The following is a 15,829-nucleotide window of genomic DNA, read 5'->3' as shown; positions in this document are numbered from 1 at the left end:
CCTAATATCCTACTAGACCCAAGACTCAAACTGGACCCAGTTCATCTCCATCTCGATATCGAACTGGGCTTGGATCGATCCAAGGTAGTGCACCTACATCATAAGCACTCCTAGTTTAGGAAGTAAATTCAGTTGCTACAATGTTTTCCATCTATCAAACAGTAGTACTGGGACATTTTAAGAACCCATGTCAACCATCCATTTACAGTAAAGAATTGCTGTAACTGTCCAACATCTCATTTCAACATCTAGCAATGACACAGGTGTAGACTGTAAGGACATATAAAAAATTGTAAGAATAGACATACGTACTTTCAAGCAGCCAATAGCATACACAGCATAACCAGCAAGGAGGAAGTTCAACTGGATAATTTACCATATAATTCAGTCAAAGGTGATAAAAAACAATGAGGTGAAACAAATAAGGAAAACGAGCAAAGAAATAATAAATAAAACTTATTGGGAAATTGGAAATCCATTCCACCCTAATTTGGTCAATAATTATGCATCAAACAGTTCCAAAAGCATGAGCTTAAGCTTCTGAAGGAAAGAGAACCCAAGATCCATTAAAACCTTCCAATGCGACCCCAAGTCTAATACAGAGTAAACAATTCATTGTTTTTGAGTAGCAAATTTCCTAATAAATAGTAACTTTTCAGTTTCCTACGAAATAAATAATTACAAAAATTACGGAAGTTCTGAGCTTCTGATCAAACAGACAACAAAACAGAAATATGTAAAAATGAAAGGAGGAATTCATAAGATCTTTATGTCTTCAACTCACCGGCTTCCATATATTTCGATAATAAGACCAAATTGGAGTGATGGGTGCAAGCCCAAGACTTCGATTGGCAAGCAGTGAGCAGTGGGGATCGCATTTTCCTTCTTGAGGCAAATCAAGGCTTCTCGAGATCTGTTCTTTCAAATACTGAGCATAACCATGAAAATGCAGAAGAGCAATCGAACAAAATACATTATTTTTCTGATCCTCCTTCTCTATGAATCCGGCGATGGTAACCTCTTGATCTTCTTCTTCCCAGAAAACCCTTTAGCAAAAGCTTCGACGATTCTCTGCTGGGATTCGAGAATCATCTCGGTCCGCTTCATCTCCATGTCCATCCGCATTCTCTCGATCTCTCTGGCCACATCGATCTTCCTCTGCTCCATCTTCACGAACCCTTCTCCCAACATCCTAATCGAAGTAACCATATCGGAAACTGGATCCATCTCTCTCTTAACCCCTCCACCACCCCCACCCCCACCCCCATCGCTCCTCCGCCCAAAGCTGGACCTCGACGAGGAACCACCATTCATGTACCTAGGATTATGGTTAGGATTCGGATTAGGGTTTTCATCGACGACCCTATCGTAGCTCTTGGACCGGAACCCCGTGATGGCTGGCAAAGCAATCGTGGCGCGGCTGGGAATTCTAAGACGAAACCCTCCAACACCTCCTCCGCTACTGCCATTGGTACTAACCCCATTATTGAGAAGGCGATGGAGACTACGGGTATTGGTGGGAGGCATGGGGTCGTCGTCCTCGCCATCGTCTTCATTCTCATCATCATCGTCGTCCTCATCGTCTTCGTCGGTGGAATTAGAACGGGGAGGGGCAGGAGAAGGGCCTTTCTCCATGCCATCCATTTTGCGGAAGTAGACCCACGAGGAGGAGAAGCGACCAGGGTTGGAGAGGGCTTTCTGCTTCTCGGTGCGGTAACGCTTGCGTAGCTTCTCGACCTTATGACGACATTGAACGGAGGTCTTGGAAGGGTTGGCAAAGGGGCAGCGGCGAGCAATAGCATCAGCGACGTCCTGCCAGTGGGTGGCCTTGAGATTACCACGGCGGAGGGTGTACCATTTGTCACGGTATGAGTCGATGAGAGCTACGGTTTCTTCATGAGACCAGCAAGGAGGAGGGAGGCGTCGGGAGGAAGAAGGCGGCTGAGGGATCGGACGGGCGTCGACGGCGGCGGTGTTGGTGTTGGTGTTGGTGATGATGGTGACGGCGGTGGTTGGGCTGGGTTCTTGGGCTGAGGACAAGGACGCAGCCATGGCTGGTGGTGGTGGTGGTGGTGATAGTGGAGGTTGAGGGGTGACATAATGGGGGGGAGGATGGTGGTGGTGGTGGTGTTATTAGGAGAGGGGGAGGGAGGGTGTGCGGCTGATTTCAAGATCTAAGATCCACCACCGTTTAGGGGATTGGAGGGGTGTGTGACGCAAGCGTACGCGGCTTAAGCTGCGCACCCCCTACTCTCCCAGTCTGCCGGTCAGCGCTTCCCACCCCACACGGCCGCACCCCACCAGCCAACCTTCACAGTTGAACAGTTGTGTTGGGTTGCCACCACATCTTAGACATCACGTAGTTGTTAATTGGTTACCTGATCACTACTGGTAGTATCCCCACCACCATACTTACCTAAACCACCGCCCCCGGGTGGGTGGGTTTCTGTCTTTCTTGACTTTTTTCGTTTTGATAAGGGTGGTCAGTGGTGGCGTGTTTTGTTTTGCCTTTTGATTTTAGTCTTTTGGGGTCCTCAGTTCATTTCATTTCAAGGCCACCATGTTCTCTCTCTCTCTCTCTCTCTCTCTCTCTCTGTCTCTCGTACATTCATTCATTTGTCACATTGGTTTGTCGCGTGATCTGGTTATTTTTGTTTTGTTTTGTTTTGGGTGGTCCATTGTTAGTTTGGTTTAAGTGGAAAAGATAAAAAGCAATCTCTGGCCCTTGCTTTCACTTTGAGAGATCAAGGTGAATTGAAAACAACAATTTTAACGTCAATGGTTTTAGAAATTGGATTGGGATTGGTCACACTGGTTTCGATGTCATGTTAAAATTGTGGGGGTAATTGGTTAATCAATCTGTTTAATTAGATTATGTGCATAAAAAAATGTCAATTGAATGGAGGAGAAGCATTGTAACTCTGATCTACAAAAATAAAGGTGATATCCAAAATTGTAATAACTATAAAAGCATAAAGCTAATAAATCATATTATGAAACTTTGGGAGAAATTTATTGAAGCCCATTTAAGAAGAGAGACTCATATCTTAGTAAATCAATTTGGTTTTATGCTAGGTAGATCCACGATAGAAGTTATCTACTTATTGAGAAGGCTCATGGAAGATATAGAAATAATAAGAAGGATCTCCATATGGTCTTTATTGATCTGGAAAAAACCTATGACCAAATCCCTAGAGATTTAATCCGGCATGTTCTAGTGAAGAGAGGGGTGTTCATGAGTAAATATGTGGATGTAATTAAAGATTATGTATGAAGGCATAGTGACTAGTGTAAGATCTATGGGAAGTCAAGACAAAGAATTCCTAATTATAATAGGGTTACTTCAGTAATCAGCCTTAAATCCTTATTTATTTGTGTTTATCTTGGACGACTTAATCAAGAACATTCAAGACAAGACCTTGTGGTGTATGCTCTTCGCTGACGATATCATTTTGGTGGATGAGACAAAAGAAGGGATTAACGCTAAGTTAAAGCTATGGAGATCAACCTAGGAAGCAAGATGCTTTAAGATTAGTAGAATGAAGACGGAGTATATGAAGTGCAATTTTAGTCATACTATGATGGATAATGACATGGTACGAATTGAGGAAAGAGAGAATATAACAAAGTGGTTATTTTATATATTTGGGTCATTCATAAATAAAGAAGGTAACATGGAGGATGATGTTTCTCATAAAATTACAGTGATATAGATAAAATGGAGAGGGGCGTCTACAATGTTGTGTGATCGACATACCCCTTAAAGCTTAGAGGAAAATTCTATTAGATTGTTGAATGACCGGCTATGATGTAGGGGGTAGAATGTTGGATAGTCAAGAAGTGTCATATTTAGAAGCTATGTATAGCAGATATGAGGATGTTAAGATGGATGTGTTGAAAGACTAGGAAGGATAAAATACAAAATGATCGTATTAGAGCTGAGTTAGGAGTTGCCCCAATCAATGACAAACTCCGAGAGAGTCGTTTGAAGTGGTATGGTCATATTCAACAAAGGCCTAGGGAGACCCTAATAAGGAGGCATGATATGATTCTGGTTGAAGGAGTTAAAAGAGCTAGTGGCAGACCTAAAATGGCTATAGGAGAAGTTTTTGAAGAGGGATATGCATAGTCTAGGTATTGTTACAAGTATGACTTCGGATATAGCCTATTGGAGGGCAAGGATTAATTAAGGGTGTCAATAAGTAACCAGTAATCAAATACCGAATTCGGATCCGATCCAAACTAAATTATAAAGATATATTCAGATCTAGGACTTGACCATATTAAATTCGGTCCGGATCGGTTCCAATGAAGAGGGATATGCATAGTCTAGGTATTGTTACAAGTATGACTTCGGATAGAGCCTATTGGAGGGCAAGGATTAAGAGTGTCAATGAGTAACCAGTAACCAAATACTAAATCCGGATCCAGACCGAATAACCGGAATTGATTCGGACCGAATTTAATATGGTTAAGTTCTAGATTTGAAAATGTCTTTATAATTTAGTTCAGATCGGATCCGGATCTACCCATCTATCTGGCGGATCTAACCAAATCTGAACCGAATACTCGCATTAAACTTTGACCTCATTTTGTGCTCTTTAATCTACAGAATGTGGTGGTCTTTAGAACCTTTGTGGATGGTTTCTTACAAGTTTGTTATGGAGAAGCTAACATTGATCTGGAAGTGCATTATCTTTCATTTTATTTAGTGCTTATTCTTCTACTCATTTGAAATAGTTGTTTGATTGAGGATTTAATAAATAAAAAATTCAAGTCTCTTCATGAATTGATAGTTGTAATAAAACTTGAAAATTGTCTCACTTTTGAACCAATCTGTTTCAATTAGATTAATATTCTTTTCAATTAAAATATTCTATCAATATTTCTTTTACTTAAGCAAGTGATAGATTTTGATCTCAAACTTTTGGTTTGCTTTGTCTCCTGAATATCATAGCCGAACGAGAACCGAATGGCATAACCGAATTAAAATTGGATATAGTAACCGGATGTAATAACTAGATAAAAACCAAATACAAAAACCGGATTGTAACCAGATCCAAACCAAAGAGTCCAGGATCGGTTAGAGTATTCAATTCTAGAACCGCTCCAGGACTTGGTCCAGATCTGGATCCCATTGCCACTGCTTGGAACCGAACTAGATCCGAACTGAATACCCGGTTCCATACCCAATTGACACCCTTAGCAAGGATCCATGTAGCAGACCTCATGTAGCTAAGATTGTCCTGACTTGTAGGGCCGAGCCTCTTTCCTCTTACTTCCATCTTTTTCTCTTGTTTTTTTATAATTATTATCTCATTCCCCATCCCTCTTTTCCAATCTCTTCATTCCCTGTTTTTGTTTAATCCCTACTTGGTTTTGTTTGGATCCATGTAGCCGACCCCATCAAGTTGGGATAAGGTTGAGTTTGTTGTTGTATATTAGAATCAATCATCATAAATGTCTTTTGATCATTTTTATTATTATTTTAATTAATAAAATAGAAAACTATCAATTCAACTTACCTTTTACTTCTCATATAGCAAGATTTTATACTTATCTTTTGATTGAAAATTTGTAAAAAACTTTATTTCTTTTTTCTGATCATAATTTTTAGGGTTTTGATCAATTCAAATCAAAATCAATGGAAAACGATCCTATGTCCAATTTGGCTTTTTAAACCTTGATTACCGTGGTTGCTTTTATATTGTAGTGTATGAGTTTTTTTTTTTTTTTTTTTTGGGCAAAAAAAGCAAGAACTTACCAATGTGTTGTTCATCAAACACTCCTAAGGAAAATCTCCTCCTAGGGATCAATGGACCTAGATCCTCTTCAATGCGACAAGACGTCCGATGCACATTGGACGCCTTGCCGCATTGCAGAGGAGCCCAATCCGGTGATCAATTACAACATGATTTAGGAAAAATGTTGCCAACAATAAGAGACTTAGAGAGTGAAGGAAAACAACAATTAAGAATTGAAAAGCCTCCATTATGCTGGCAAGAGTTACCCATTGAGGATTCATTGAGGATTGAAATCCACTTCGTCTAATGTAAATGGATTCGGTTGATCTGAATTTGATTCAATTTGGTTCTTCAGATCTTTTATATCTGTTAGGGAAACATACATCCAATTCCATATACACAAAGGTTTAGGGATTACCTGAACCGAATGGAATCGCAGCGGAAGGGACGATCGAAGGTGGCTTGCAGTTACGAGCACAACGTGATCTCTACAGGCTTCTCCACAGAGAACTCCACACCCCAAAACCCTAGGCAACTGAATGGAAACCCTAGGATAACACAGAACTTGAAGGAGTGAGAGATCTAATTAATTAATGCACCTAGGGTTTATGCCTTATGTCTATATATAGGCTAAACCTTGGGATTGGCCAATCAGAGGATGGATCGGTCACTTAAGTGACCATCCCTCTCTCTCTCTCATTATTGGCTCGGCCAGCCTACCCCATGTGGGTGAACCAACTGGGCCTTAGGCCCATCACCGATTTACATCTCCCACTCGCCCACACAGGGCGCATATATTATGCATTCAAGTTTCTCTCATTTCGCGTTATCCTCCATACAGGTAATGGGGTGTGCGACCTGTAGAGATGATATAGGGTAGGAGTACTATATCAAACTTCCATCTAGCCAACATAGTACATCACTCTCAAAAAGTCTCAAAATACCCCAAACGATCCACTTACACCCGATCTAACACTCTCGACCCCTCATGATGACCAGTGTTAATCCTTGGTATGTAATGTACTCATGACTGCGTCGATCACAAATACGACACGTCGCCCGGGCAATGAGTCACATAAAAAAGGTGTAACGTCCAATGGTTTTCCCTGAGCCCCTCATGTCGATCCAAATATCCCCAACAGCTTTCCCAATCGCTTTTCGTTGGACCGCATCATCCATAGTCCTAAGGAAAACTTCAAAGTAGCGTCATTGGGTGTCTTTTTCATGACATTGTCTCAGGTAATAAGGGTATTGTGGGATTAATATAATCCACTTGGCTTACACAGTGACGAAGCAGGGATCCATTCGATCACTCTCACAATCGGTCGATATAAGCACATGCAGTATTATATGCATGCTATGGTGTAACTCCCACTAGGGTGGGCATGTCACTCACAATAAATAAACGTCATACAAATCTTAGTCTAGTTGCTACTCTAAGCGCCTAACCTGAGTCTCTAGCACAGTCACCCTCATGGTTTTTGCCTAGAACCTCACATCTGGCTTCTAACAGGCTACTTAGAAGTGTGGTATCTTCCAAGTTGGACCAAGTAAAGGTCTCATCTTAGCTCTAACTAAGACGCTATAGAGCACACATGCTCATGAGCTCTTCTCGCTCGCTACACCCCAACACCGAGGCGAATCACTCGTGTGAGTGGATCGATTCTAAGCCTGGTGTCATCTTTACAAACAATGAATCACATACAAGATTACTCATTCAAATATATGCTCATCAATAAATGTAAGAGAAATACAGATAAATGTCTATTACAAACAAAGTGTTCTCAAAGCAAATACATATCAGATCCGCTTGAGTCCCAAGTTCCTAACGTGAACTAGGAAAACATCTCTGGCAATGGGCTTAGTCAATGGATCAGCCAACATATTGTTAGTGGAGATATGCTACAGAACAGCTTCACCTCGCGCTACCATGTCTCGGATACCATATGTCAATGTGTTTGGCTCTACCATGGAACTTGGGGTCCTTCGCAAAAGCAAGCATTGCAGTGCTGTCACAGTGTATTAGCACAATGTCGTCTGAGTGAGTAGAAACGCTAAGTCTTTGCAAGAACCTCCTGAGCCAAACAGCCTCATGTATAGCTGCCGAACATGCGACGTACTCAGACTCCATCGTGGACAGGGCGATGCAGGTCTGTTTATTGCTACTCCAAGTGACAGCCCCGCCTCCCAGGACAAACGCATACCCCGAAGTGGACTTGCCCTCGTCTCTATCACTAGCCCAATCAGCATCACTGTAGCCTCTCAGTCTCAAGTCTGAACCACTGAAGGTGAGCGAGAGGTCTGCAGTGCCACGTAGGTATCAAAGTATCCTCTTCATTGCCTGCCAATGAGCTGGCCTGGGTTACTCTGGTAACGGCTCACCATGCTAATGGCAAAGCATATATCTGGACGCGTGCACATCATCGCATACATCAGACTACCTACTGCTGCTGCATAGGGTATTTTGGACATTTGATTTCTCTCTTCATCACTCTTAGGGCATTGGTCTAGGCTCAAAGTGCATGCCTTGTCCATTGGAGTGTCAATGGGTTTCGAGTTGCTCATCTGGAACTGCTCCAGGACTTTCTTTATGTAAGTTTCTTGAGATAAACTAAGAAGTCCCCTAGTGCGATCCCTCACAATCTTCATGCCCAACACAAAGTTGGCCTCACCCATGTCCTTCATCTCAAAAGTAGAGGACAACCACTCTTTAGTGGCGACAATCATTTCAATGTCATTCCCAGCCAGCAAGATGTCATCAACATACAATGATAAGATAAGAAACCCTGCCTTGGACCATTTAACATACACACAGTGGTCCTCTTCAATCATGTTAAAACCCACAGTGGTAATAGCATGGTGAAATCTAATGTACCATTGCCTGGACAATTGCTTAAGGCCATAGATGGAACGTTTGAGACGGCATACTTTGTGCTCATGTCCCTTCTTCTCAAAGCCCACAGACTGAGCCAGAAAGATCTCCTCGTCCAGTTCTCCATTGAGAAAAGTAGTTTTAACGTCCATTTGGTAGAATTCCAAATCCAACTTTGCAACAATGGGTAGAATGAGGCGTATTGAGGTCATTCTCACTACAAGGGAGAACGTCTCAGCATAGTCTATACCCTCCTTTTGGGTATATCCCTTCGCTATAAGACGTGTCTCATACTTGTCAATTGATCCGTCTGACTTTCGAATGACCTTCAGGACCCACTTGTTCCTGATGGCCTTGCTCCCAGGTGGAAGATCAACTAACTCCTAGACTTGGTTCTTGCTCATAGAACTCAACTCATCTTCCATAGCAGCTTGCCACATTTTCCTAGCTGGAGAAGAGAGCGCCTCACTTACTGAGGCTGGCTCATCCTCATCCCTCGGGACACAGACGAGGGAAGCGTCCCCTTCAATCTCAAAATGACGTCGGAGAAATTGTCCACGTGCGCTCTTTCGCACAGAGGGTTCTTGACCCACGGGTTGTGCGCTTTCATTAGGTAGAGCACTCCTACTGGGCTGATGATCACTCTCACCCTCTCTGGTGATCTCTTGATGAGTGTTTAGTTCCTCACCCTCGCCAAGAGTAGGTGAGACGCTTTCATCAGTCTCTATCTCAAAAAGATCAAAGTCTCTGCTAGCGTCACTAATGCTAAGGAAATCGATCTCTAAAAAATCCACATCGCAGGACTCACTCTCTGTCATTCCTCCATCTTGCTGTTCACCGTACATTACATATCCTTTCGAGGTATCGAAATATCTTATAAAGATACTCTTTTTAGCTCTAGGGCCAAGTTTCTCAAACTTATGGGAGGTACTATGAACATATCCTGCACATCCCCATGGTCGCATATGCCCCAAAGTGGGCTTTGCGCCTTTCCACAATTCATAGGGAGTGGAGAAAACTGACTGTGATGGCACGCGATTAAGGACATAGGCAGCGGTCAACATAGCATCCCCCCAGAAGGATATTGGGAGGTTGGCCTGTGCCATCATCGATCTAACAATATCTAAAAGAGTCCTATTCCTCCGTTCTGCTACACCATTTTACTGTAGAGTGTGGGGAATAGTCAGCTGCCTAGTGATTCCTTTTTTCTCAGACATCTCTTTAAATTGATCGGATAAATATTCGCGTCCTCAGTCAGTGCACAGAGTTTTTAACCTCTTGCCTTGCTGATTCTCAACCTCTACTACAAAGCGTTTGAAGCAATCTAGCGCTTCGTAGCGGTGAGCGATCAGATACACATAACCATATCGCGAATAATCATCGATAAATGTGAGAAAATAGGAAGCACCATGACGTGCCTTCACGTTCATTGGTTCGTAGATGTCCAAATGGACAAGCTCTAGGGTTTGGGTTGTCCGTTTAGCCTTTCCAAAAGGCTTTCGGTGGGCTTTACCCGCTAAACAGGCCTCACATGTCGATAGGTTGACTTTAGCGAGTGAGCTAAGAAGGCCTTCTCGAGCTAGCCGTCCCATCCTATCTTGACCTATGTGTCCTAGTCTAGCATGCCAAGTAATTGAATCAAGACTAGTATTAGAATCAACTACAAAAGATGAAGAGGAAACAATAGGAATTATCAAATCTAATTTAATAAAACCATTCTCAAGCCTACAATGTCCAAAACTACTATCATCCAATCGTATCTCAAAAGAGTCACTATAAAAAATGAATGAATATCCTAAAGTCAATAATGCAGCAATTAAAAGTAGATTATGCTAGATTTCTGGTGCGTATAGCACATCATGAAGTAGCAAGATGCGCCCAGTGCGCAAGGTGAGCTAGTAGGTACCAACTCCTCGAACTGCTTCACTTGTGCCATTTCTCATGTAGATATTTTGGGCGCCATCCAGAATATTTCTATAATCTACGAATCCTCCTCGATCTCGCGCTATGTGTCTTGTTGCACCTGTATCCACAATCCAATCAGATTAGGTTTGGGCAACCAAAACGTGTGTACATACAAAAGTACAAGGAGAGAGAAGCAGAAATGGTACCTGCTTCGCTTCAGTGCAGTCACGAGCGAAGTGCCCCATCTTCTGGTAGTTATAGCATTTGACATTGGTGATATCTTTCTTTCCACCTCGCTTGCCACATCGGCGCTTGGTGGTCTTACGCCCAGTTGGCGCAGCTTTCTGAGCTGGATCCTGATTCCCAGTGTTTTTCTGTCTCTTGTGCTTAGACCCATTCTTACGCTGCCCTGCTTGGGTGACAAGGGCATGTGATTGGGTCGCCTCTAGTTCCACATGAGCGGCAATGTCATTAAATGTCTTGACAGTGTCGTTATGTGTCAAAACTATCTTCATCTGCCCCCAAGAATCAGGCAATGTCCTGATGATGGCCTGTACTTGCTGCTCATCGGTAAGGTGTACCCCAACATCATCTAAGTTTTGGATTATGTCTTTCACGACCCAGAGGTGTTCAACCATAGTGTGCTTGGGGTCCTTACGGTACATCTCAAACTTTAAGGTCATGGACCTAAGTCTGGTTGTGGATGTACCGCCATAGTCTAGCCTTACCTGGTCCCACATGGACTTGGTAGTCTCATATTTCTCATACTGGCCGATAAGATCATCATGCATCATGCTTAACATAAAAAAGCGCGCACTATGATCTCTCTTAAACCAATTGTCTGTCGTAAGCCTCTTTTTCTTGACGGTGATGGGTGGTAGTACCCACTTCAGGTGGGGCCATCTCAGTGGTCAGGAGGTTTAGGTAATCTTGCTCATTAAGTAAGAACTTGGCCTTTCGGTGCCACATGTCATAGTTGGTGCCATCCAACTTGTTGCCTTGGTTAAGGTCAGCAACAATATTTTTCGAGGCCATCACTACAATGTGCAAGGGAGGACATTTAGTATACATCGATACACAGATTTGTTCAAGAAACCCTAATTAAAATTAATGGTAGCCTTCCCCACACGGTGAGACCAAAAACTTTGCTAAACTGGTAATCAAATCTCACAATGTGTGGGTCTGGAGACGTATAACTTTAACTGATTTCAAATAAATATAGGAGAAAAAATAAGAATCTCCTAACCACAGTTCAATGCGCCATACACACGGGTGTGCATGGGATTACACAAGAAATCCAAATTTGGTACTTGAAGTGATATGCCGAGTTGTTACAGGGTTGTGATACGTAGTGCAGTACCTCCCATTACATGGCTTCTCAAAAAAAATATTAAAAATACAACCGGCTCTTTACATTTAAAATCCCTACTACAAACTACCGGCAAGCACTGCACTTTGTATCACTTCCAAGTATCAACTCTGACGCACATCTATCCAAAAAACACATCACTTGACAAGTACCAAATCCATCCCATGAGAAATAAATAATAAAATACATGGTTGCATAGGATGGGATGTTTGACAGCGATACTCTAATGGCAGCGTTAAACCGGTCTGTATTGCAATGGGGGGAATCACATGTTTCTTTATTAACAAAGTGGTCTTGGGTGATCTCCAATACACATGGGAAAAATATGGGATTATTTGGGGCAACACCCTATCTCCTATTTTTCTCCCATAGATCTCACAAAATGATTTCTCGCTAATGGGGGGTTGCATATGACATAAATAAAATACCCCCAAAAACGAGAAACCCTACAGGGGAGATCCCCAAAATTTGTTAGGGGCCACAAGAACAAATCACAAATACAAGACATGCTTCAATAAAAAAACCACATGAATAACATTTCATAGACAAACCCCAATGCATGCATAACAAAAATAAAGCATATGTATATAACAATAACTATATCACATGCATATAGTTATAACCAAACACCAAAACTGCATATATTTCCAAAAGTATGCACATATGCATATATGCAATATATTTCAAAAAAAAAAAAAGGATATGCAATCGGTTATAACAAACAAAAATAAATAAATAAATAAAAACAAACCATGCATCATTAGGTTTTTTTTTTTTTTATATTACTTTTCCTTTCCTCTTTCTTCTTCTCCTTAAACGTGCTGCTGCCACAACAGCTTCCTTTTTTTTTGTTTTTTTTTTTTTTTGTAAACTATTGCAGTGTCGTGCTTGGCGCTGCCGAGCATGGCTGCTGCCGCAGCCTGCAACCTTTTTATTTTTTTATTTTTTAAAACCTGCTGCAGCCATGCTTGGCGCTGCCGAGCATGGCTGCTGCCCCAGCCTACTACGCGCACGTGGTCGCGGCAACCACGGGCTGAGGCCAGCTGCTATCGCTGCCGCACACGGCTTGCCCCTCCTCTTCTTCCCTTAGGTTTCCCTTTTCTACGCGCACTTGCACACAGCCACGCGCTGCTACCGCACTATGCGCCAAGGGCTGTGGCCTCCATATGATTCATCGAATGGGAAGAACAGCAAAGGAAGGGGAAAAAAAAAAAGAAAAAAAAGAAGAAGAAAGAAAGAGATTCGATTGTGCATCTTCAAAAAACCTTTTTTTTTTTTTATCTCTAAAAAAAATATATGCACCATGTGCGAACCGCAAACCCTAATGGCTCTGATGCCACTGTTAGGGAAACATACATCCAATTCCATATACACAAAGGTTTAGGGATTACCTGAACCAAATGGAATCACAGCGGAAGGGACGATCAAAGGCGGCTTGTAGTTACGAGCACAACGCAATCTTTACAGGCTTCTCCACAGAGAACTCCACACCACAAAATCCTAGGATAACACAGAACTTGAAGGAAAGAGAGATTTAATTAATTAATGCACCTAAGGTTTATGCCTTATGTCTATATATAGGTTAAACCCTGGGATTGGCCAATCAGAGGAGGGATCGATCACTTAAGTGACCGTCCCTCTCTCTCTCGCATTATCGGCTCGGCCAGCTTGCCCCATGTGGGCGGACCAGCTGGGCCTGAGGCCCATCACCGATTTACACTATCCAAATTTAAATCCTATAAACAAGTGTTGCACTTATAAAAAGAGAAAAAAAAAAAAAAAAAAAAAAAAAAAAAAAACAGAAAAGATAATGATTCCAGATTAAGTCCGGGTTTTTATTAAGAAAAAAAAAAAATCCGATTCTTCGGATCTTTTCTATCCAAAATAGATTCGGCTGATCTGATTCCGATTCAATCCGCTTCTTCAGATCTTTTCTATCCAAATTTAAATCCTCTAAACAAGTGTTGCACTTGTGAAAAGAGAAAAAACCAGAAAAGATGATGATTCCAGATTAAGTTTGGATTTTTAGTAAGAAAAAAAAAGATTCTAGCGTTTTTTTATTTTCTTATTCTGTGCAAAAAAAAAAAAAAGTAGAAAATACTAGAAAGGAATTTTGTAATTCCAGTTCATCTTTTTATTCTCCCAAAAATGAACCGACATATGAGACACCAAAAAATATATAAATAAAAAACGCTGCTTATGATAAGGATAAGCAACTCTGCACCGCAATGAATGTAATCAAAACTTGCATCATACCTTAACAGTCTCTGTAATGATTATTAGTTTGTAAATTGCAATATCGTATAACCAATTCTTGGTTAATTAGTTAGGTTTCCACACTCTCTCTCTCTCTCTCTCTCTCTCTCGCTCGCTCGCTCGCTCGCTTGTAATATATAAATGTAAAGTCTGAGTTAATCAATATAATATCAATTACACTTCACATGGTATCACAGCCTTCTTCCGAATTTGGATTCTCTAACGAGTTCATTTTTTTTCGTTTCTCATGACTTCATCTTCCCCGACGATTACCAGCTTCGACTCTGCAATATCTTCTGTGATCACTTAAAATGTCTCTCCACAGCTTCCAACTACATGCTCTGGAGAGCACAATTCCTTCTCCTTCTTCGTGGATACAACCTATTGGGGCATGTCGATGGGTCTTTTCCTTGTTGTCTTTGTCAATTTCGTCGTCTTCTACTTTCGTCGTTGCTGCATCTGCTACTGATCTATATATGGGATCAGCAAGACCAGTTTATTTTGAGCTGGATAATCTCCTCACTCTCTCTGAAGGTGCTTTGTCACATGTGGTGAGTGTTTGTTACCTCACATGAGGCTTGGTCCATTCTTGCTCGGACCCTTTACACCATCATCTCGAATCAGATTGATGGATGTGTTAAGAATCGTCTTTTTCGTCTCTACAAAAAGGCTCTGGATCTGTTGTTGATTATCTCCTCTCCGTTCGATATACTGTCAATTCTCTTGCGGCGATCGACCAACCAGTGAGTGATGTGGATCTTGTCTTTTTCTGTTCTCCAAGGTTATGCAACATCCATACGAATTCGAGCTAAACCAGTCACCTCGATCGTCGAGCTCACTGGTCTCCTTTTGAGCCATGGACGACGATGGTTGCTTTGCCTTCATTCCTACTACCAATGTGGCTTCTAAAGGTTTTTCGTCCTCTGAATCTTCTCAGTGGTCCCGTGGTTTTCATTCCAACAATAACCGCTTCAACAACAATCGCTCCAATGACTATCACTCCAACAATTGATCGCGCAATTCACATCACAACTCTTCGCATGAAAACCCAGATTATCACGGCCACCATCCTGAGCAAGAGCAATTTGGTCGCAAGCCTCCCTCCCTCCCTCTACTCATGGTTCTTTCAATAGTTCTCAGTCGTCTCCCTTCTTCACTAATCAACCACGATCAAGCTACCAGATCTATAATCAAGAATGTCACTTTGCCTCCCACTGCATGTCCGAAACGCTTTAACCATGCGTTTCTAGGTAACACTAACTCTACTTCTTCTTCTCATTTATCTTCATAGTTGCTTGATTCTGGTTCTAAAAAATCATCTCCTACAAATGTACTATTCACTGATGACTACAGCAGATATACATAATTTTTTTCCCATATCTCATAAGTTTGATGTTTTACCTACACCTTTATTCGGTTTAAGGGAATTGTTGCAAATTTCTTTTCCTACAAAATCAAATGTTTGTAAACAGATTGGGGAGGTGAGTTTCGAAAACTTAACCCATTTCTTACTACTCATGGTATTTCTCGGCGCATATTATGTTCCCATACCCAACAACAAAACGCAAACACCGTCCTATTGTTGAAACAAGCCCAGCCCTTCTATTTCATGCCAATCTCCCAACACAATTTTTGGTCTTTCGCTTTTCTTACAACGGTTTACATGATTAACCGATTACCCTC

At 41.8% G+C, this 15,829-nt stretch overlaps 1 protein-coding gene across 1 annotated transcript; it reads right to left on the bottom strand.

Moving 5' to 3' along the window:
* Positions 1–541: 541 nt before the first annotated feature.
* Positions 542–14,243, bottom strand: LOC122648716 (trihelix transcription factor ASIL2-like). Its single transcript, XM_043841941.1, has 2 exons — positions 14,229–14,243; positions 542–2,252 (listed from the first exon to the last, which is right to left on the bottom strand). Exon 2 carries the CDS (start codon positions 2,050–2,052, stop codon positions 997–999), a length of 1,056 nt encoding a protein of 351 aa, XP_043697876.1. The 5' UTR covers positions 2,053–2,252; positions 14,229–14,243; the 3' UTR covers positions 542–996.
* Positions 14,244–15,829: the final 1,586 nt, after the last annotated feature.

Source organism: Telopea speciosissima, chromosome 1 (assembly GCF_018873765.1).
Source record: "Telopea speciosissima isolate NSW1024214 ecotype Mountain lineage chromosome 1, Tspe_v1, whole genome shotgun sequence".
Classification (NCBI taxonomy): Eukaryota; Viridiplantae; Streptophyta; class Magnoliopsida; order Proteales; family Proteaceae; genus Telopea; species Telopea speciosissima.
The sequence above is the reverse complement of the archived record's forward strand: the minus strand, read 5'-3'. Positions and strand labels throughout refer to the sequence as shown.

Bases quoted from the DNA above. Each gene is read 5' to 3' on its own strand.
- LOC122648716 (XM_043841941.1), bottom strand. From the start codon at position 2,052: ATGGCTGCGTCCTTGTCCTCAGCCCAAGAACCCAGCCCAACCACCGCC.